This window comes from Castor canadensis, chromosome 4, assembly GCF_047511655.1.
Source record: "Castor canadensis chromosome 4, mCasCan1.hap1v2, whole genome shotgun sequence".
Classification (NCBI taxonomy): domain Eukaryota; kingdom Metazoa; phylum Chordata; class Mammalia; order Rodentia; family Castoridae; genus Castor; species Castor canadensis.
In genome coordinates, this window is record NC_133389.1 from 65,632,863 (window position 1) to 65,656,641 (window position 23,779).

Here is a 23,779-nt window from a genome sequence, read left to right on the forward strand (position 1 = left end):
TGGGGGAATGCACCCAGCCTGCCTGGCCCCAGCTTTGTGCATGTTTTGTCTTCTGTCCGTTGTCTTTTCTACATTTCCCGTCGTCCTCAGGTTTTTAGGACAAGCTTGCCTGACATGAGAGAGTAGCAGGTGTGGGTGATCTAAAGATATTAGCGAGCAGTAGTTTGCACACCCGTCTCATTTATCCTCACAATAGTGCAGTGGGGGAGGAATTGTTAGCCTCAGTTCACAGGTGAGAAAACTGAGGTTGGATGAATGTGTTTCTACTCCCCAGGCAAAATAAGTGGTGAGATGAGGTTTTGGAGTCACACAGATGTGGCTTTGAATTCTGAGTCAGTCAGTGAACATTTTTATCACCTCTGTGGCAATATCTGCCCAGTGCTCTAAATACAGGGCATTTGACAGGAAAGAGATTCTTCTTTCCCCTTTCTTGGAGGATTTTCTTTAGACAACTGGTAACTGCAAATTCTCCCCTCTCCCTCCACACCCCCATCTCTCTTTTCTCTTTCCCTACAGTAGTAGTGACTGAACAGGACTTCGTCATGCTAGGCAAGTACCAATCCTGCAGCCCAGGTTCTTTCTTTTTAAGTTATACATACATGCTTTTGAAGAGCTAAATTAGCCTAGTTTCAGGTTTACAGCCCAGAACCACTTTCTCTCCAGGATTTGGGAACCATCTCTTTGAAATGTTACCATCAAGGAAGACAGCATCCCTGTCTCACAGGGTCCTGGGAGGGTGGGAGCCCAACTTCCAGGGAGCAGCAGGCTTCTGTTTGCAGATGAACCTCCCATCCTGAAAACATGATATATTGCTTTTATTTCCTTTGGACAAGTGGAATTACCAAATGCAGGCTGCTTCTCCAATGACTAGGTGAATTGAGGATGAACTCTGGGACAAAAGGTGGTTATCAAAGTCTCTTCCTAGAGAGTATGGATGCAGTGGGTAGCGAGTTCCTGGCTGTTTTATAGAAGGGTGAGATTTCTTTCTGCATTTTTATTCTCCTTAGAGGATTGCCTGTGGTGTGCATCCCATTCGGGTTTCATGCTCATGAAATGCCCAGACTGTTCTCCTTCTCCTCGACTTTTTTTTTTTTTTCCTCCTTTTTTGGATGGGGTGGTAACTGGGGCTTGAACTCAGGGCCTTCACCTTGAGCCACTCCAGCAGCCCTATTTTTGTGATGGGTTTTTCGCAATAGGGTCTCTCCAACTATTTGCTTGGGCTGGTTTCGAACCGCAATCCTTCTCCTCTCTGCCTTCTGAGTAGCTAGGATTACAGGCGTGAGCCACTGGCGACCGGCTCTCCTCTACTCTTGTAGAGAGGGTTTTTTGGGGTTGAGATTTTGTTTTCCACATCCTCTCCCCAACAATAGAGTCCCGGGAGGTAGGAAAGGATTTTGGGAGAATTTGCTCAACCCCAGTAAGAACGGGCTGGTCTCCAGGCGTTCGGGGCCCGCGCGGTCTGGGTCCGCCCGCCTCCCCGCAGCAGCTCGGGTAGCTGGGTACCACCCGCCGCCTCCGGATCTGCATCCCTATTTTTGGCGGCTCAGGCAGCCGGGCCACGTGACAACGGAGGCGGTGCCGCGAGCGCGCAGCCCCCGCCGCGCCCGGGCACAGCAGCTGGAGCGCCGAGTCCGGGCCGCGCGGTGCGGGCGGCCCGAGGCGATGAAGATCTGGAGCTCCGAGCACGTGTTCGGGTGAGGCGGGCCGCGGGCACCGACGCCACCGGGAACGGCAGTCCCCAGACGGCGGCCTCCCTTCCAGGGCTGTCGCTAGGTGGAGTCTCGTGGAGCTGCCTGCGGCGGGGCCGGCGGGATGGCGGGGCTGCGGGGCTGCGGGCCTGCGGGGCTGGGGCGGCCAGCTCCGGGTGCCAGGCTTCTCTCCATCCCGAGCGGGCCCGAACGCTCTGCGCGCGCTCCGCGGTGGGGCCGGGGGAAGGGATCCCGGCCAGGGTGAGGCCTGCGGGACCAGCCCGGCCTGGTGCTGAGGTCGTGCGGTGCAGGGAGCCCACGCATTCCGAGGGTCCCTGCGGCCTTGAGCTGGGAGACAGCTACGGGAAGGCATTTAGGGGTCCTCGGCCCCGAATTCATTTGTTGGCATGGACGCCTCCAAGCCAGCGTGGAAAACCGCGAACTGCTTAAACGTGCCCTGCTGACCTAGGTTGTGTCTTCCAACGGGTCACTGCGCTGAAATCATTCTTTAATATCTTTAAAAAGAACAAAGACTTTTAAATTCCTGACCCCGCTTAGAGAAGCCTTTCGCTTCTTGCACGACACAGAATTGACATCCTTTGGATTTTTAAAATGTAAAATCATAATAAAAACTCCTCAACTGGTTTCCAAACCTCTGAAAATATTTTTTGAATGGAATCTTTAGACTTGATGGGATCCAACTTTTTGTGTACAGCTTGCAGCGTTTCCCAAGCATGCCCTCCTGCAAAGCTGGCCCCTGCTGGGTGCAGAGAGGAAGTTAAGTCATAGCATTAGATATAGGGTGCGGGGAATTGGGACTCGGTTTTCTCCCGGACCAGCTGAAGGACTGCCCTAGTAGTCTTGAAGCGTTGGCAGATGAGTGGCAGCTGTGAAAAGTCACTTTTTTGGGTGGTACTGCGTTTGAACTCAGGGCCTTGTTCTTGCTCTGCAGATGCTCTCTATCACCCGAACCACCCCCCCAGCCCTTTCTGCCTTAGTTATTTTTCTGATAGGGTCTTCCATTTTTTGTCCGGACAGGCCTCAGACCACAGTCCTTTGGATCTGGGCCTTCTGAATGGATGGAATTAACAACCTGGCCAACTGTTGTTACTTCTGGCTGTTTTTGCAGCTGTCATCCCCTTATTTTAAAAGTTTTATTGAAGTATAAATTACATATCACTTAAGCCCTAGCTATAATATAAGTTACCCATTTTAAAGTATGTAATTACATAATTTTTAGTATATTTATAGAAAATTTAAATTTTTTGTAAATGTGCAGCTATCACCATAGTTGTTTTAGAACATTTCCATCACAATCCATAGAGACCCTTGGTGCACACATGCAGTCACTTCCCATCCCTCCCCCCGGGCTCCCACTAATCTGTTCTGTTTCTGTAGATTTGCTTTTTCTGGACCTTTCACATAAATGTAATCACACAATGTGTAGGGTTTTGTGCTTAGCATAATGCAGTAGCATGTGTTGGTACTTCATGCCTTCCCTCATTCCTTTTGTGTTCCTGGCACCCTGCCAGTGCCTGACACACAGTAGGTGCTCAGTAAGGGGCTGAGGATGCTTGCTGAGACCAGATGGTCTCCAGCAAATGTGTGCCCAGGCAGCCGGGCTTTGGAGGAGACAGGCTTGCAGCCAGATGACCTTCTAGCCAGGAGTAGGAGGGAATTTAGCATTAGGAGTAGGAATGGAAGTGCTCCCTCCTCTCCCCGCCACAGAACTGTCCCCCTCTCCCCAGAGGCAGCTGAGGCAGTGAATCTGGTGGTCATCGTATACCAAAGGTCCATGTGACTGCACGCTTACATTTATGTCCATATAACATACAGTTGGGTTTCTTTTTTTGAAGTGGAAATCAGTGGTACCATCTTGTGTGGATCTTCAGAGTGTTTTTGAGATCTGTCCATTTGGAGATGATTGAGTATACTAGCTGTGTAGTATGCTATTGTATGAGTATACCACAGTTTGTCCATTCTCTTACTGAAGGAACATTATTTTGCCCTTACTAAGCACACTGCAGTGGCCAGCCCGTGTATTTCTGCCTCGCTTCATCAAGGGCTGTTAATCTTGATTGTCAACTTGACGGGATTGAGAGCTGTCTACTCCCAGGTATCTGACAGTGTCTGGGGGGATGTGACCTAATCAATGGTTTCATCCATTGAGGATTCAAAATTTGAACAGACTTGGTAGGTGGTGGAACTATGGAAGGTGGCACCTGACTGGGGGAAGTGGGTCACTGGGGGAGTTGCTTTGATGGGCCTCTTTGTCTTATCCCTTCTGTCTCCTGTCTACCTTGGGGTGAGTGGCTTTGTTCACCACCGGTCCTGCCATGATGTTCTGCATCACTGTTGGCCCAGAAGCAACAGAGCCAACTGACCACGGACTGAAGCCTCTGGAACTGTGAGCCAAAATAAACCTTTCCTGCTTTTAAGTTGATGCTCTCAGGTGTCTGTCAGAGGAACTGAATGCTAACTATCACAAGTGCCCACTTAGGCCAGCAGGTTCAAAGCTGTTTAGTCCTAAGAAGTCCTAAGACCACTCTTGGAAAATATGGACTCCAAACAGTTTTTGTTTATGTTGACTATATCTGTCAGTATTTACCATCTTAAAGAGCCAGGCTTGGTGGCCATGCCTGTAATCCCAGCACTCAGGAGGCCAAAGCTAGGGAATTGTGAATTTAAGGCAATCTGGGCCACAAAGGGAGAGCTTATTTAAAAAAAAAAAATCCATATTAGAAATTATAATTGAAAAATTAAAAAATACTTATTCATTAACCTGAATGATAAATCTATTATGTTAACATAACATTTTAAAATAAGAAAACTGTATTTTCTAAAAATTAGAAGACTGGCACTTTTTAAGTAATACCAGTAACGTGTGGATTAATGAAAGATTTGCCCATCAAAGCCATGCTCCCAGTGACCACTTCCTCCAGTCAGGTACCTCCTTCCGTAGTTCTGCCACCTACTAAGTCCACTTGAATTTTGAATCCATCAATGAATGAATGAAACCATTGATTAGGTCAGTGCCCTCATAGACACTCCCAGATGCCTGAAGTAGACACATGTCAATCCAGTCAAGTTGACAGGACTTTGTCATATCTACTTAGCAGTCGGTGTTTTGTTGTCTTGTCTTGGTTGAAGTACATGGATAAACACCATACATACAGATGTGTAGTTGGAAGGTAAAAGTATTTAATAGTCTTTTAGGTGTGTAATTGTGGCTCTTGCTATCGTGTCAAAAATAAGATAGCCTTTTAAGAATCAGTTGCAATATAAAACGGGAAACTAACGAACAGAGATACTAGCTCCGTTACATAAAACTCAATGGCCGTGTTCACCCCGTTTATAGTGAGGGGCGGTCACCATACTCCTGCTAGTGGATACAAGTTTTCTAAACTTCTAGTTTTCATTTGAAAGCTCAGATTTTATCTTTGGCCACAAATACTAATGGTTGTGTGCCCTGAAGTGACAGGCTCACTTCATGAAGTTTCCAGAAAATGCCTGCCAAACCTGCAAGTCTGAAGAGCAGTCTGTGCGTTGTTCTTTCAAGTACATTGCCAGGTGTGAGGGGCAGCGTCAAGCTGGGCTCCTGACCTGAAAAGCCAGCTAGTGCTCTTGAGCCAGCCGGGGAACTTGTTCTGAGTATTTCTGAGGCACTCTTTGTTCCCTTACAGAGCATGCCAAAGAGAAGGGTGCTGGGGTCAATGGCAATGAAATTCATCATTTTACATTTCATTCCATATTCCTAAGAGAACCTGGCACTGTCTCCCAGTGTGTGCAGAGGTGAGGAGTACAGTGATCAGGTTATGGTTTGGAGCCTGGCCTTCACAGGTGGGGAGATTCCAGAATTTTCCCTCCGTTGCTTTGCTGCATCAGTGTAAATGTAGATACTGGAGAAGGGCCAGAAATGTCTGGGTGGCATTGTGACCAGAGCCCCCAGTGTGGGGCCCACCCTCTAAGGACCAAGGGTGTATTTGAGACTTTTTCTCTTATTTGTGGCTGCCCATAGAAAGAAAAGAAAAGAAGCAAGGAAGGAAGGAAGGAAAAAAAAAAAAGAGGGAAAAGAAAAGAAGCAAGCAAGGAAGGAAAAAAAAAATCCCTGGTATTGGGGCTTGAACTCAGGGCTTCATGATTGGCAGGTCGGTACTCTACCACTTGAGCCACGCCTCCAGTTCTTTTTTTGCTTTGGTTCTTTTTCAGATAGGAGCTCAAGTTTTTGCCCTGGGTCACCACCCTCCTGTTCATGCCTCTTGCATAGCTAGATGAGAGGCATGCACCACCACTCCCAACCTGTTTATTGAGAGAGAATTCAAACAAGACATGAAAATGTAGTAAAGTTTGTTGAAGGTGAAAAGAAGTCACTGCAAGGAAAAGCAGTGGTAGGCCCTGGTCAGGCGGAATAGAAGTGCAAGTGACATTCTTTGTTTCAGAAGGCCTTTTTCAATTGAAAGGGCAAAGAGCAGGAAAACTCTGGGCATCTTTGTAGGATGGGCTGTGGTGATTGGCAGGTTTGATCGACAAGGTCTTGTTACTCATGGGACACTCTGAGCATGCACTCATGCTGATTCTCAGGTATTTTAATTGCATATATTAGGTGCGATCAATATTGGTGTTATAAGCAGAGGGCTTTTACCTGAGAGGTAATCAAGGGCGGAATTTCCTCAAAGCTTCCTGTCTTACAACTGTAAAGAATTTACAATTGAAATTTACAACTGCAAAAGACAGCATTGGGCTGAGATAAGGAGTTCAGCATGAAATGTGCCGGGAAAAGTCTCAAAATCTATATTGCTAGCCTGCCCCAGTGGAGTCTCGCTAACTTATTATGTACATATTTTAAGCAGATTGCATTTAGTTTAGGGGAGCAGCCAGAAAGAGGAGGAATTATGGCACCTCTTTGCAGGGGGCTCAGAGACTTCTGGACACAGCACCCCTGAAGGAGGGAAGGATGGGACAATGAGCTGACTTGGTGGCAGCCCTCAGTGGTCTGGGGAAGGCCCTTGTTGAATATGGCATGGTGGCTGCTCAGACTCAGTTCCACCAGAGGGGTCTGAGTCCTGTGGGTTTTGGAAGCAATGGGCAACTGTACCTCTGGCTTGGGTGTCTGATGGCAGGAGATGAACTAGGAGGACTGGTATTCATCCAGGGCTCAGGGCTAGAGAAGGAGGAGTGTCTTACAGGGGACAGCTTAAGAGCTCAGGCCAGGTCTCCCCCAGATTCTGGGGTCATGGGGCTGGGAATTTGCATGGCAGGTGGGCTTGGTGAGCAGGTGACATTTACACCATCACTGTTCCAGTGGTGTCACTGTCCTCCTAGATGGGCAGGTGTTGAGGAAGCAGATGTTTGTGTGGCTGTAAGAGGGTACATGAGTGGTTAGTGGTTATCTTTGGAGAGAGGAGTCATAGGTGCTTTTAAATGTCTTCATACTTTGACCTTTTTGAAAATTTTGAACTGCTTCAATCATGTGCCACTTAGAAGTTTGAACAAAGTACGGATGTCCCTCCACTTATGATGGGGTCATATCCGGATAAACCCATCGTGGGTTGAGAATATGGTCAGTTGTAAATGCATTTAGTACACCTAACTTACAGAACACCAGTGCTGGGCCCACCATGCTTGCATTAGCCCATAGCTGGGCAAAACCATCTGACACTAAGCCTGTTTATAATACCCGAGTCCATGAGCACGGGTACTTGTGGGACTTTCTGAATACTGTACTGAAAGGGAAAGACAGAATGACTGTGGGGTGTGCCTTTGCACCATCATAAAGAGGAAAAATCCTAAATGCCTCGTGGTAAGTTGACTGCACAGCCCAGAGCGGCCGGAGCAGAGGCCTGCGAGCATGCGCACAAGGTGGGGATGCAATTCTGTAGTAACATCAGTGAGCTTCTCGAGGTTCTGGGATCAAGTAGGCCCACAGGCCCAACACAAAGCCAGGGTCCCCTGTATTTCTGGCAGGAAGGCCTGGCACACAGGCTGTCCAGCGGCAGCTCCGGGGAGGGGGATGTGCAATGGGGGGGGGTGAGGTCTCTGCCCAGGAGCCCTCCCTAAAGGCTTCTGCTCCCTGGGGACTGGGGCAGGGGTAGGCTTGGAAGGGGACCCGAGGGACCACGGAGCCTCCCAGCACTGCCTGTCCTCTGTAGCCCGCTGCCCTCCGCCCAGGCTGCCCCCCACCGCTGACTGTGCTTCTCCCGCCAGCCACCCGTGGGACACGGTGATCAAGGCAGCTATGCGCAAGTACCCGAATCCGATGAACCCGTGCGTGGTCGGCGTGGACGTGCTGGAGCGCGGCGTGGACAGCCGTGGGCGCCTGCACAGCCTGCGGCTGCTCAGCACCGAGTGGGGGCTGCCCGGCCTGGCGCGAGCGGTGAGCTCCCCGCGCCCCGCGCTGCCCATCTGCCTCCCCAGGCGGCGGGAGGTGTGCGGGCTGCACGGCGAGATGCCACACAGCACAGGGCGCACGTGCGGGATCCAGGCGCCTGGGCGGCTTCCTCCGCGGCCCCTCCTGCTGGCGCCTCCCTGATCATCAGGTGGCCTTCTCTGCTGTTCTTGCGAGGACACCAGTCATCCCGGATTGGGGCCACCCGGATGATTACCTCAGCCACCCCTTCCAAGGCCCACAGTCTAGTTCCAAGAAGTGCATGGGGCCCAGGCTTCTACACATGACTTGAGGACTCAGTTCAGCCCTAGCAGCTCTTTTCCAGAGCCCCTGGGAGGTCGATAAAAATGTCAATCTGAGGACACCAGCTCTTGCCCAGGTGGCAACCCCAGCTTCCCCACTACTAGAGTCCAGGTCCTTTCATGGCCCCAGGTCTCACCTGTTCCCTGTGGGTGGCCCCTCGCTGTGTTCCTCTCACACAGGCCCCTGGGGGCCCTGACGTCCCTGCAGCCTGAAGCACACTGAAACTCACCCAGAGGCCTCCCCACAGAGGGGCTTCCCTGCCCACTCCCGCCCCCATCTTATTTTTGTCGAAGCATTGTTACTGCCATATCCTCAATTCTGAATTCACTAATGAACTGGGCCTCAGGGTTTTGTCTCTTTTGTCCACTGGTGTCCCCACTGTAGCATTTGTTGAGTAAATAATGAATTAATGAGTATGTAGGATTTTTAGCATGTTATCATGCTACTTTTGTTTTTTAGATTTTGGGAACCAGTAGGACTTTGACGTACATCAAAGAGTGCTCCGTGGTGGATCCAGCCGAAAAGAAAATGGAACTTTGTTCCACCAATGTAAGCAATGGCCTAAGATGAAAAAGGTGCTTAATATTTCTTGGTGATGGTGTCATAATGCCTTTGTTTAGTTTTATTTCCAGCCTGCCTTGGTCCAAGTGATTGTTTATTTTTAGTAGGAAGGGTGGATTTATTTAGCAGTCTTACTTGTTTTTTTTTTAAACTCAGGTGTAATAAATATATAGAAAAATGCACATGTCCAGCCCTGGTGTGCTGCTGTACAACTGGGTAGCTGTAGATAACTAGTGTTTTATATATTTAAAGAGCTAAAAGAAAGGAATCTGGTAAATATTTGTGGAGATAGATATGTTTACCCTGATTTGAACATTACACCATGTATATATGTATTGGCTTGTAGTGACAAACCCCATAAATATGTATTCATGTGTCAATTTAAAAAACAGGAAGGAGCCGGATGCTGGTGGTGCATGCCTGTAATCTTAGCTATTCGGGAGGCAGAGATCAGAAGGAGGATCGCAGTTTGAAGCCAACCTGGGCAAATAGTTCTGTGAGACCCTATCTTGAAAAAATCCACCATAAAAAAACAAAAACAAAAAACAGCTGGTGGAGTGGCTGAAGGTGAAGGCCCCAAGTTCAAACCCCAGAACCACACACACACACAAAAACCCCCAAAAAACAGGGAAGGAAACTAACAAAAAAGCACTCCATGATGACTTGTCACAAGGTAATGTAACCAGTAGGTAGATCAAGCACAGACTGTCTGGCTCCCAGCAAACACGGTCCAGAATCCTGACAGCAAAGATGACTGTCAATGTTTTTCTTTAGACAGGGGTCTCACTAGGCTAACCTGAGTTCAGGTGATCCTCCTACCTCAGTCTCCTGGGACCCAGCACTTCAGCCTGGACTACAGATGGGTGCCACCATACCCAGCCTGTGATCATTTTAACAGCCATGTTTTCCCTTCATTCTTCTTTCATTTATCTCAATTAAAAAACGTATATAGGACTGGGGGTATAAAAAAAAAAAAGGAGTATATTCAAAGAGCACATTCAGAAAAATGAATGGACTAGAAAAATGGATTTTTTTTGTTTTTGTACTGGGGATAAACTGAGGGCCTTGCATGGGTGAGGCAAGCGCTCTACCGCTGGCCTACACGCCCAGCTTCTTGGGAAGTGGTTGATTTTATAAAATATTGCTTATTTTCAGCAAGCATAGAATGGGCTGCTCTAATGAAGTGGTAACACGGTATCTGTACATGGAGTTGTCCTTCCTCACAGGCCCCTCTTTTCTGCTCACTTTGCTCCCCCTACACCATGGCAGTGGTTCAACTCATCGTTCATTTATTGGTTCTAACAACAATGTCTGGTGCCTACCATGTGTAGGCACTATGCTCAGGTCGGGAGGGCAAGGATTAAGTGATGCTTTGTGTGTGTATGTGTGTGTGTATACTGGGGTTTGAACTTAGGGCCTCACATTTGCTAGGCAGGCATTCTACCACTTGAGCCACTCCGCCAGTCCTAAAAGATGCTCTTGCCCTCACTGGTGTGTCATATCCTGGAAGGATGTCAAACCCTGCTGGTGAGGCATGTAAACCTGAGGGTGGTGGAGGAGGACAACCATCGCTGGATGTCAGTGTGACTACAGATGTGTTATTTATGTTTTCTGAGTCTCACATTTCTCTTATAAAAGAAGAAAGGACAAGTCTCATAGGATTGTTTGGGCTTAATGAAGGGAAATAAAGTTTAAAAAATAAAGAGATGACATAGAACTATTGCACATAGAATTATAATAACAGCAAATCCGACTTTGTTAGTAGATGTTGAATTTTTTGTTGTTTTTTAAGTGTTTGGGGGTTGAACCTAGCACGTTCTAAGCAAGTGCTCCACTCCTGCTCCACCCTCAGCCTTAATGAAATGCTTGATAACTCTGTGCTCAGTAGGATGAAAGAGATTTCTCACTAACCACTTTTATGAGGATGGTGACGCCAGGGCAGATTTTTGGTGAGAGATTATTAAATGAGCAAGAGTGTGTATCACTGCTGACCTTGCTTTTGACTAAACTTTAAAAACATATGGCCCGGTATTGGAGTTGATTCTGAGAAGAGGGCAAACCCAGGTTAAACAATAATACAGTTCTAAGATTCCTTGTCCAGTGTGGTAGCCACCAGCCGTGTATGGCCATTTACATTTAAATTAATTAGGATTAAATAGAATGTAAACAGTCCCATTCCTCAGTCATTCTGTCTGCATCCCAGTCAGCACAGATGTAGGACATGCTATTATTACAGACAATTCTGCTCCCAGTGCTGTTCTGAAGCTCTGGTTTTTAAGTAGTTTTAGTACGAAATGAAATGGAAACAAGAAGTTAGAGCCCAGCATTGGTGGCTCATGCCTATAATCCTAGCTACTCTGGAGACAGAGATCAGGAGGATAATGGTTCAAAACCAGCCAGGGGCAAATAGTTCTTGAGACCCTATCTTGAAAATACATAACACAAAACAGGGCTAGTGGAGAGGCTCAAGTGGTAGAGCGCCTGCCCAGCAAGTGTGAGGCCCTGAGTTCAAACCCCAGTGCTGCCAAAAGAAAAGTTAAGATTGTTTAGAGGCGAGGGCACTTGAGGGAACACTGCCTCCAAGTCCGTGGTCCCGGAGGGACAGCTAAGTGTGGGGTCCTAGGACACGGTGCGTTGTAAGGCCTCCTGTGCACTGACTCCGAGAAGTGCTCATTGGGAATGGAAGAAGCTGGGGGTGTAGGCCAGTGGTAGAGCGCTTGCCTCGCCCATGCAAGGCCCTCAGTTTATCCCCAGTACAAAAACAAAAAAAATGGTAGCGGGTTTGGGAAGAAATTCAAGAGAAATAGACCCTAAAGGCAGTGTTTCTTTTTAAAGATCACACTTGCGAATTTGGTGTCAGTGAACGAGAGGTTGGTGTACACACCTCATCCTGAGAACCCCGAAAAGTGAGTTGTCATATGGGACAGCGAGGGTGAGGGCGGACTGGGGCCTCCTCTCTCAGGGCTGGGCAGCCCTTTGTGTTTGCTTGCACCAAGCCTACCATGCCGGGGCCCTTTGATGCCATACTTGCGCTGGTTACACTCCAGGCTCACCCCATACCTTCCCCGCAGATCCTGGCCAGCCTTTTTTTTTTTCTTTTATTCACATGTGCATACAATGTTTGGGTCATTTCTCCCCCTTTCCCCTGTCCCCTTCCTAACCCCTCCATCCCCTCCCTCTCCCCCCCTAACTCCTACCTCTTCTGCAGGACGGTGCTCACCCAGGAAGCCGTCATCACGGTGAAGGGGATCAGCCTCGGGAGCTATCTGGAAAGCCTTATGGCCAACACGATATCATCCAATGCAAAGAAGGTGTGCACCTCAGCACCAAGGGGCCTGTGTGTGCTCTGCAGGAGAAGTGGGTGCCATGTTTGGTCCCCTAGGTCCTCCTGAGAACTGGATCTCTCTGCAGCTGAGCTCCTAATGCCACAGCATTTCCATGGTTCTTTTCCTAACTGGTGGGGTGGAAAGGCTGGCTGAGGGGAAGGTGTAGGGTGAACCTGGAGTGTAACCAGCACAAGTATGGCATCAAAGGGCCCCTGCATGGTAGGCTGAGGGCAAGCAAACACAACATGGAAAGATGATGCGTACCACCATGGTCAGGCAAGGCGTTAGGAGCTGTAGGCCACCAGTTCAGCGCCTCCCTGGAGTTGGCTGTCAATGTCGAATCTCCCCTCTGGCAGGATTTAGGAGTGAGCTTGGTGGAAGTGAGAGGAGAGAAGTGGATCTCCCTTTAGGGTGGAGGCACAGAGTGCTTAGGGCATCCAGGGCACCATCCCCTCCAGCAGAGTGGGGAAAAGAGCTTGGATGTCTGGAACGAGGATGTTCCTCAAATTTAAGGTGAATCTGGTGGCCAGAGCAGAGCCTTGGCTTTTTACACCAGCCCTTAGGGCTGCCCTGGTCCATACTCTCCCTCCCTCCCTCCAGTTTTCCGTCTTCATTTTCCAGACAGTTGGGTGATACCCAGGGCTGTCCTACCCTTCTTCCAGTGCTTGAGTCATCAATTAGTAGAAAACTCACTGTGGCTTTAGCCTGGTCACAAATTAAAGGGCCAGTCTACTCAGTGTTTTAAAAGACAAATCCAGATTTGAGAAGTATAGGCACTAGCTTTACTTAGCTCCAGGGAGGCCAACAAGGCAATAAGGGCCCAATGGGCCAAGCTTGTCCACATGGAAACTCCTGGAGCAGGAGATGGAATCTTTCTTGTCATTTTTCAAGTGCCTACTTTAGGGCAGGAGCACTAAGTGTTTCCTGGAACAAAATACTATAGGAGGCCAGAGGCTAAGGCCACTGTGGAGTTTTTATGGAAAAAAAAAGGGGCTAAACTCACTTGGAGTCATGTTGACTTCTTTTATTTCACTTCAGGAGGGGCTGAAGGCCTGAGATGGAATCACTTGCCAGAGACGGCAAGAGGAGCCTTCTTTGTATTTTGGGAGGTCTTGGATGAGGACTTGCCATGCTAGCTAAGAGGGCTGCCAGTGCTGGGACAGGCTCGGTGTTACGTTCATTTGCTTACACAGCAGAGAATCTCAGGCACTGGAAATACGGTACCTTACTTCTGAGCTGGAGGGACTGCCTGCTTGTGTGGAAGATGGCACGGAGAGGTCACTGCAAGTGTCTTTACCACTGCAGTGCTCCCCTCCTGGAGTCTAAACTGCAGGCTCATGGCTTGCTCTGTGCAGTGATGGGTAGAACACCCCACAGTACTGGCCTCCTTCTGTGCCGTTGCAGGGATGGGCTGCCGTCGAGTGGGTTATCGAACATTCCGAGAGCGCTGTAAGCTAACGGTCGGCTCGTGTGCCCTGGCGTGCATGGCAGTAACGACGGTACTCCTTCACCTGGTTAGACTACTGGTGTTTTCCTAACAGTGCGTGGGGTGCTGTGGTGACAGGATTCTCACCCTGGGGCTGCCTGTTTGTCTCCAGCCCCGTGCTGCTGAGCGTTCCTTGGTTCATGGCAGGACCCTCTCAGGGAACACTTGAGCTGTTGTCCCCTGATGTCCCAAGAAGGTAGTGTAGCATGTGGTGCCAGAGGACCTGAGCACTTGGCTGCCTAAACACCCCTGGGGACTGTGCCCAGCTGGGAAGGGAGCTTTCATGGGTCCGTCCAGGCAGTGTTAGAGGCTGATCTGATGGGTTTTTTTTTTTCATTTGGGGTAAAATTTGCACATTTCCTTCCTTCCCCCCCACCCTTCCTGTTAGGATCCCTGTTAGGTGGCTGAGCTGTGCTTCCCACCATCTGTCTGTCCTTTTGTCCCCAGCAATGGCTGTGGGGCCCTAAGTGTCTTGCTGACTTTGTCTGTCACTGAGGCTTGCCAGACACCTTCACCTTGAATCCAAGGTCCAGGCCTGCCATGGGGTTTTCCCTCTTTCATGACTTCATTGAGCATGAGCAGGGAGCTTGCTGGGTTGTGGGGTGGGTGTGTGCGTGCGCATGTGTGTGTGTGTGGCGGTGATGGCGGGGGGAGAGAGAGAGAGAGACACAGAGGTGTCACCTGATGTGAGTCATAGGCTCCTCAGGATTTGTTTCCTCATAAACCAGAGCTAATACCTCCATCTTTAATTAGATACCTCACCAACATTTAAAAAAAAATCAAAGAAGAAAGGAAGGATGGAGAAAGAAAAGAAAGACAAGTCTGGACGTGAATCCACGCAGTCTGGGAGAGTCCTCCCACACAGCACAGCTGCCTCCAGGCCCAGGTCTGCGGGGAGCGGAGCTGAAAGATGTCCCCCAACCCCCAGAGGGACTGTGAGGCTGGATGCCCCTCTGACCCTGGGGCCTGGCCCAGCCCTGCTGCCAGCTCTCGGAGGCTCGCTGGAGGAGACCGCGCCTGCACTCCCCGTGGAGGACGTCACCTGCTCTCTTCTGCCCTGGGGTCCTCTGCCGGGCAGCTCCGCTCAGAAGTCACTTCATACTGACATGCCCCACAGGAGCCAGGGTTCATGGGGCCAAGAGACTTTGTCAGCCCCCAAGTATCCTTTCTATAGATAGGGTGGTTTGGCTTCTGACAAGACTTGTGCATCTCTTAGGGAGAGGGGTGGGGACCGGGTCCTTCCAGCCCCCTTCAGCTTGTCCCCTTCCCTGCCCTGCAGATACCTGGTACCAGAGACACAGGCTGGATGGGCTCTGCATGGTGGCCTCATAGCATGAGGTCAGGTAGGAGTGCCTGGCCTCTGCCTCCCTTCTGCTTCACCTACTGACAGTGGTTTTGGAGGCCTCCAAGTATCTGAAGTTTGTGTTCCTGATTTTTCCCCCTAGACTTATGGGCATTTTGAGGACAGGGACTAAAGGCTTTTACTCCATCTTTAAAGCAAAGTTGTTTAAAACAACATTAATTTTTAAAAATATATGAATGCAATCCATGTTTATGGTTTAAGAAAAGTTTAGCCAGGCGCTGGTGTCTGACACCTATAATCCTAGCTACTTGAGAGGCTAAGATTGTGAGGATTGTGGCTTGAGGCCAACCTGAGCACATAGTTCAGGAGACCCCATCTCTAAAATAACCAGAACAACATGGGCTGGAGGTGTGGCTCAAGTGGTAAGAGTGCAGGCACTAAGCCCTGAGTTCAAATCCCAGTCCTACCAAAAATAAAAAAAAAAATAATAAAAAGAAAGGTATGGGATTTGGTTGAACAGTAAAGGCCTCCACTCTTGTGCCCGCTGACTTCCCACTGTCACAGAACCTTCCAGAAATCTGCATTTTTTTTCTTTTCCTTCTTTCATTAAACACAGGTAGGGTCACACCACATACACTGTGTTCTGGTTATATTTTTTTCTACTTCTAAACAATAATCTCTTAAAATGTCCCCCTTGGGTTGAAGATTCCCTGCTGAAGCCTTAATTCCCTGGAGGCACTGAGGGTTTCTTGCCCAGGTTTCCTAAGTTGAGAAGTAGTCTCTACTGCACCCTAATAAGGCGGGGTAGGGTGGGGGGGGACACAGCCGGGGTAGGGGATGGGGCAGGGACAGCCAGGGCACCCTGCTCCATATAGCACTGTCTCCTAGATGTTGTCCCTACTCTGTTCCGCTTGCCTTAGGATGGCTCTGTCACTTCAGTCACGTGATTCTGTTCTAGAGGGAAACAGGAATCTGGTTTTGGAAACAACGTTCTAATGCAGGGATAGTGCAGAGGGTAGCTTCTCTCCCATCTTCTGCTAGGCCAAGGCATGCAGATATCCCCAGGTATTTGTAGAGGAAGGTTGCAGTTTTAGGGCAAGGACAGTTGTAAATATCAGTCACCAGCTGTTTCAAATTTTTGATGGCCTAGTTAATGTAAAAATAAGCACTGAGGCAGGGTGTGAGGTGCCTATAATCACAACTATGCAGCAGATAAAGGTAGGTGGATCATCTTTTGCGACCTTCCCTGGGCCAAAAAGGAGAGAGAGACCCTATCGAAAAATCACTAAAGTAAAAACAGGCCGGGGGACATGGCTTAAATGATAAGAGCACCCAGGCTCAAAGCCTTGAATTCAAATCCCATTCCCCCTACCCCCAGCAAAATGAAAAAACAAAAACCCCTGAATGCACGGGGTGTCCTGGGTGTCTTTTTCTGCTGTCTATTCCCTTATAAGCAATTTTTTTTTCTTGAAGTAGTCACTAAGCTAAGGTAGTGGTGATTGTTTTGAATATTTGTTTAGGATAAAGTTGTTTGGCTTTGTAACTTCTGTTTTGGTTGCATGTGGATTTAATATTTATTTCTCCAACCCTCTCTACTTGGAATTCATCAGCACAAAAGTAAATGTTTTATGATACAGTGTTGGGGCAGTAGTATAACCTTGACTTCTAAGCTGAGAAATAGTCAGAGGTCAGCTGTAAGAATACAGTGCTATTTCATGACCCGACCTGCTGTATTAGTGTGTACGATGTATGATGGGGACTTGGGAGAAACATCTTCAGGGCAGCTTTGTGTCTTGAGGTGCTCCAGGAAAGAAGTTCTATAAGAAGAAAAAGAGTAACTGGACAAACAGACTAGAAGCCTAGTGGGACGTGATACCATAATGTAGAATACGGCATGTGAGTGAGGTCCCTTCATCTGGTCACCTTGGGAGGTGACTCAGTGCTGTTCTGTAGGCAGGGTTGAGAGGCGTTGGAGTGGGTACCTAGGCACCTACATGTGGACTTGGAGGGCTTGTCGCCTGCAGCCTGTGGGAGCACCTGGGACCTGTAGGTGCCCTACAGGGAACAGAGGCTGGAGCTTGGCCCAGTCTTGTGGCAGCACTGTCCACACCTGCACCTAGGGGACAGGGCACCCATGTTTGGTGTCAGTAAACCACCTAGAGACATTTGGGAAAGGGCAGAAGGCTGGCAGTGAGTGTACTGCTTAGCTTATTTCTTGCTTGTTTTTCTTTTTTGGTGGATAGAAAGATGGTGTTTGTTTACTCAACAGCTGGAAGCTGATTTACCTTCCCAAGTTATCCGTTCCGAGGAGTTCAGGATAGCCTATCTTGGATAGCACCCAGGATCCCACCACTTTCTTTAGTTTCTCACGCTCTGTCCTGTCACTGGTAGTTAGGCAGGAGTGAGTTAAGCACACTGGAGACCGTGTCCCCTCCTGCTTGGATGGTGCTCAGGACAAAGTGCCTTTTCTCTCCTGCAAGCTGGGTTTCCCCAACTATGTCAGCCCAGAGCAGTGCTCGCCCACAGTCTGCGTGGGGCCGAGCTGCTCTGCAGAGGTGGCTGGAGCTGTAGATTTCTTGCAGGGAAAGCAATGGCACTGAATATTGTTTGAAGACTTCCCCGCCCACTTGGCACTGGAACCAGTTATTAAACGGTCTGGTTTGAGCCAGCCACCTTTTGGCTTGCTTTGGTGCTTCTGCCCTGAAAGTCACAATGGGGAAAAGTGGCACACACCCTACAGGGTTAGCTGCTGGTGTCTCCTCTAGGAAACCTTAGGGCTCAGTATATTAAGAAAATGCTTTTTCTTTCCCCTTCTGTCCTTTCCTTCCCTCCCTCCCTTCCTTTTCTTTCCTGTGTGTGCTGGGGATCAAAGTCAGGGCCTGGTGGATACTAAGTGCACACACTGCCACTGAGCTGCTCCCAACCCCCAGCCAAGAAGACATCTTCACAGGCCTTGTTACACCAGCAGTGGCCCCAACAGAGCCTGGACTGTTCTTGGGACATCAGGAAGCTAAGGAGAGGTGCCCTGAGGAGCCAATCATCTGCAAACTTGGACAGGTCATGTGACTGCTGAGCCTCGGTTTCCTCATCTATGAAATGTGGACAGGAGCACCACCTCAGAGCGATGGGCATGAACTGGAGGAGATGGAGAGGCTTGGCGTTGGCATTGTGAGCGCCTGCTGTGCGGTGCTGGTGCTGCCCAGGTGCACGAACGTGGCACCACGGGGGATGGTGGTGGAGCATACTTTTATAGGGAGGGCATTTCTAAGTTGGGTAACTTTTTAGCAAGAGTTAACCGTCAACTGCAAAGCCATCAGGTAATGAGCGAGTCAGAAGTCACTGAGTACTCCCCCAGAACTGACCTGGGCTTCCAGCCTTAGCTTCAAGTTCTGCGCTGGTTTTCAGAGGTCTCGGGACAGTTGCAGTGCATCCTGTGAGCTGAGAACGGTGTTGGTATTTTGAAAAGGTTATTAATAGCAGGGATATGTGACAGAGACCTGTGACAGGCCTGAAGTACTTTCTGTTTGGTCCTTACAGAAAACACTCACAAGAATCCAGCTGTGTCCCTCAGTAAACATAAATGAAACCAAATTGTTTCCCTCCATCAAACGGCTTTCTTTTCCCCACTTCTAATCACCCCTCCTCCAATTCCAAATACAAAACCTGCATTGCTGAAGACTCTTCTGCTTCTCTGTAGCCATTTGGACACCCAGTGTTCTGTCTTCTTACTCCCACTGTCCTGCTCTGCACTGGGTGCTTATTGCCTGCGGAAGCCAATTCCATGACAGCCCAAGGCTGGGCCTGCCTGTGACCCCAACCGAGAGTCCCCTGCAGGAACAGGGCCAGGGGCTATGGTGATGATGGGTGACTCCAGACACCGGGTCATGAGACACTGACCTTGACTTTGCTTACTCTCATGTCCCTCTACCATGTGGCAAGGACACCTGAGGAGCTGACAGGTGCAAGCTACCTTGGAAGTGGATGGCGAACCCAGTGCAGCCTTCACTTGGTGCCAGGTAATGACAAATCCGGCTGATGACTGATACAACTCTGGGTCGGAACCATCCTGCTTGAGCTGCTCCTGAACTTCTGACCCACAGGAACTTGTGAGATAAAAATACTTATTCATGCCAGAGTTTTGGGCAATTTTTTAGTTATACCTTGTCTCTACATCACCTAACTGGTCTCCCTTTCTTGCTGCTCCACTTGCTGTCAAGTTTTTCCAAAAAGAGTCCTGTCTTACTTGCACAGTGGCTCACACCTGTAATCCCAGCTATCTGGGAGGTGGAGATCAGGAAGATCTTGAGACCAGTCCAGGCAAAAGGACGGTGAGACCCCATTTCAATAGACAAACTGGGCACAGTGGGGCACATCTGTAATCACAACTATGGGGAAGGCATAGGTAGGAGGATGATGGTCCTAGATGGGCCAGGTTAGCTATTAACTATGAAACCACCATGTAACGAGTGAGTCAAAAATCAGTGAGTGCTCCTGCAGAACTGACCTGGGCTTCCAGCCTTAGCTTCCCAAATTCTGAGCTGGTTTTCAGAGGTTACAGGCGAAAACGCAAGACCCTATCTGAAAAGCTAAAGCAAACAAGTGCAGATGTGGTAATCTGTCCAAAACCAAACAGCACCCCCCACCACAGTCTTGATTGTCCTTGACTAGGAAATGAGGGAGGTTTCTCATTTCCTTTTGAAAACCATTAAGCCCAAGGCCAAGGCACTGCTGCAGGTATTCGGGAGAAATCCCGGCCACCTCCCTCTGAACCGCCTTACAATCCCTTCCACGAAGCTGTCTTGCTCAGTGGCCCACAGCTCTCTTCCTGGAGATGTGAGCTGTGCAGAACCATCTCTACTATCCACGTGTGTCAGACCAGCTCGGATTGAAGGCTCCTTGAAGCCTTGATGGGAGAGGGACTTCCAGGCGTTCACTGAGGGGGCTCGTGGCTGGGGCTGACTTGGAGTCTCAGCAGCTACCAGGAAAGGCAGCCGGAAGTGCAGCAGGGCTTGACAGCACGCTTGGAGCTGCAGCCTGAGGCCTGGCCTCACAAAATGACACCACTGTTCCCGTTTGTCACTGGAAAAGAGATTGCTCGCGTCTGTGGGAGTTGAGCATCAAAGGTGATGAAAGCGTGCTTAGCGTGCGTGAGGCCCTGGGTTTAATCTCCAGTCCAAAATTTAAAAACCATTAGCTGGATGCAGTGGTGCACACCTAGAGACCCAGCTACTCTGGAGGCTGAGGAGGAGGAAGGCTTGAGTCCAAGAGTTTAAGGCCAGCCTGAGCAGCAGTGAGAACCTAAGTATTTTTAAAAAAAAATCTATTAGTAGCAACATGCTCAGTACAGACTGTCTAATACCATAAAGCTTATTTTTTTTCCCTAGGAAATAGTATTTTTTCCTTTATTGTTGTGCTGGGTGGGGGTACACTGTAGCATTTACAAATGTAAATCAAATATATCATACATGAATTCACCTCCTCTACCATTCTCTTTCATCCCCCCTCCCCCGTAAAGCTTATTTTCATACCTTTCTTCACTTTCTTTTTGTTCAAATTGTCTCAATATGACAAACTTGAAATAGCTTAGTATTTCTTATTTCAGCCCAACTGGCATAACATTTTTAATCAAACGTTTATGATCATGAGTTGAGTTACTCACACTGTAAAAGGAGTGGGTATGAACTCAGTGCTGATCAATATTACAGTTTATGCTGCGGCTTTGAGAGCAGGTCTCAGGCTGCCGGTCTGCAAGCCACTTTGTTAACGGAAGAAGCTGGGCTTGCAGTTCCCTCCACCCAGGGGCTCTAGAGGTGAGGCCCGCCTTTCCAAGAGTGAGGCAGGGGGCTGGGGTAGGGGGCTCAGAGGTAGAGTGCTTGCCTGGCGTACACACACACACACCCCAGCTAGCAAGCAGGGTTTCCTTCATGGCCATCATGCTAACGGCATGAACTGCAGGAATTTGTTGGCTTAGAATTGTACTCTGACTTAAGGAAAGATGGCGTATGTTGCATCTGGCGATTGAAGAGCAGTCAACACACCAAGTCAGTTGTTTTGAAGAAAGTGTGATGGTTCCATCTTTGTATTTCTCATTTCCGTACTGAGTGAGCTCATTCATTCACTCACTGCACACTTACTGAGCACCTGTTACATGCCCAGTATTCTAGAAACTGGGAAGACATCCGGTTACCACTAGGATGTTAGGTGCTGAGAACACATGGTGGTGGTGGTGGAGGAATCACACAGAAGCATGGAGGGTAGGAGGGCTGCAGGGAGCAACTGGCATTAAGAAGCTATTTCAGGAGGCATATTCTGGGTAGCATCAGTAAGTCAACCAGGGGAGCAACTTACATGAGGACACAACTTCTAACTATTTGACCTATTCAAAGATGGGACTTCTGAGGGAATAAGGTCTGCCTTGCTGTGAATGCACTGAAACAGCTGAGAAGGCCTAGAAGCCAGGTGGCTGAGGAGTCATGTGGTTGGCTGTTGGCTGGAGGGTGGGCCAATGTCTTCTTGGGTCCTTTCAGCTGTGGCAATCAGGTGTAAAAGTCAGCTGTAGAGATCATAGGAGTTCAGGCAGTGATAGGATCTACTTCTTGCTGGACCTCACTAGCCCCAGCTGGGGGTGTCAGATCGGGGACCACCTGTGGCTGTGGTAGCTCTCCTGGACTAAGCTAAGTACCAAGTGTTGTCTGTTTCAAAACTGCAATTTGTGTTGTAATGTGTGTCATGTAGTATGTTTGCCTTGCAGTCACTCGCTTCCATTCACACCTCCAGCAGGAAGTAGGCAGTGCACTGTAGGAAGGAGGAATTGCAGAGACAGGAGAGGAGAGGTCTCCCCACAGCAGGATCCCGACATGAACCGCCAGTAGTTGGACACTGCTAAAGCAAAATGGCTGGTGCAAGGGTTATTTTTTAGTGTGTGTTTCATACACTTATCCTTTTGAGGTTTCTCTTTTGGAGAGATGAACTCAGGTTGTTTATGGCAATTTGTAAAACTGACCTTGCCTCTTCCCCAAGTTTCAAATAACTACAGCACACTTTGCTGTGTCATCTTCATAACCAGGTTTCTTCTCAATACAAAAATACTGCTTGGAAAACATCAGTCATTTCACACATCAGTGAAAGGAGTGGCGTGGGGATCCTAGACCACATAGCAAAACCCCATCTCAAAAAAAGTGACTAGTTACCAACCACCTCATGTACCCTTGCTTTAAAAGCCAGGAAACAAATCTACACACATGAAGGAACTGTGCCAGCGTCAGAGAGCCAGGTGCAGCCTAGTGGAGTTTATTTAGAACCATTTCAGATGCCTGAAAGTCAGGTATTGCAGAGAATCTACTTTGCTAATTACAGTCTAGTTGTTTTCTTTTCCTCAGATGTCAGGTCAAAAGCTCCTGAAAAAGCCTTTTTGCTAGTGAACACCACTTTGGAAGAGAGGGGTCTGGTTTTGATCCGGAGGACCATCTCAGACTAGGGTGAGAGGCAAGCCAGTTGCACCCAAGTGCTGGTTCAAGTGTGCATTCTGTGTAGATGACTTTCCATGTGACCTTTAGTTGGGGCAGGGTGACCCTGGAGTTTCTATCTCAGGCTGTGCTCCCTCAGTTGGTAGGGAAGCTGAGCTGTAGGCCTCTTTTCCTTCAGAGATGTCTAAAACCAAAGCTTCTTCACTTTGAAAACCATTTCTTATGCTTGCCCATTTGGACGCCATATGCAAAGCTGCCTGTGCAGAGGCTACCTGTGCATTTCTTTCTGAGGAGGGGATGGGGTGTGAGGGTCTCTGCTACTCTCCACCAGGGGTTTTAGGGGAGGAGGCCAGCAGACAGGAGGCCAGATGCCCAGTTGCTTCTGCTGGCCTCCAACCCCAGGAACACTGAACTCCCTGTTTCCCTTTGCCAGAGCTCTGCTGGTCAGTTTTTGCTCAGCTTCCATAATGCAGGCTCCAGGATGGCCTCCAGCACCAGGACAGAGCTGCATGGTATTCTGCACAGTAAGATCTATTCTAAATGCTGATACAATTTCACCACATCTCACAGGAAGACGTGCAAATTCAATCTGCCATGCAGCTGCACCTGGACATTTAATTACTCTACAGACAGTTTTATACTGAGCTGGCACTTAAGATTTTTTTGGTAGGATAAGTGCCTTTGTGTGTATTGTGGCAGAGGCACACACAAATGTGTACACACATTCTGCAGCAATAGATATCGGAACTAGAGTCTATAAATACCTCGTATGTGGAATCGAGCCCTTTCCTAGAAGTAGCTGTCTTTGTGAAACTGTAGACTGGGATGACTTATAGCTATAAAGCTTTTCCTCTACTGGAGCTGGAGCTGGGAAGGAAAAAGATAGTGAGTGTTACTGAAAGCTTTTCCCTTATATGGAACTCACATTTTCTACCTCCTGGATCCCAGGAGGCAAGAGTTAAGAAATCTGCCTTGGACTCAAAAATCACTGAACATTTGAATAAGAAGGTAGACAGGTGCACACACACATACACACACACACACACACACCCCTTCTTATACACACATCAGAGAAACTTCAGTATCAAGAGCCCCTAAAAAATGGCAGGCAACTAAGGGAACGGCTTGTATGCATCAATTAATATGGTTTAAAATATGCAGAGAGTCAATGATGTACTCTATCTTAAACATACGACATTTCCTAAGTTCACATTTTAGGAAGATGTCCTTTGAGGAATGCTATTTAGAAAGTACACATAAG

The 23,779-nt window shown here is 48.7% G+C and overlaps 1 protein-coding gene across 2 annotated transcripts; it reads left to right on the plus strand.

The window, feature by feature from the left end:
* Positions 1 to 1,585: 1,585 nt before the first annotated feature.
* Prelid3a (PRELI domain containing 3A) lies at positions 1,586 to 15,684 on the plus strand. Of its 2 annotated transcripts, none has more exons than XR_012447153.1 (7): positions 1,586 to 1,694; positions 7,893 to 8,061; positions 8,836 to 8,925; positions 11,773 to 11,843; positions 12,146 to 12,248; positions 13,668 to 13,777; positions 14,503 to 15,684. XR_012447153.1 is itself a non-coding variant. In XM_074070369.1 (7 exons), exons 1-6 carry the CDS (start codon positions 1,663 to 1,665, stop codon positions 13,719 to 13,721), a joined length of 519 nt encoding a protein of 172 aa, XP_073926470.1. In that variant the 5' UTR covers positions 1,586 to 1,662; the 3' UTR covers positions 13,722 to 13,762; positions 14,503 to 15,684. The 2 variants fall into 2 exon arrangements, 1 of the variants encoding a protein (XP_073926470.1); XM_074070369.1 differs by having other exon boundaries at positions 13,668 to 13,762.
* Positions 15,685 to 23,779: the final 8,095 nt, after the last annotated feature.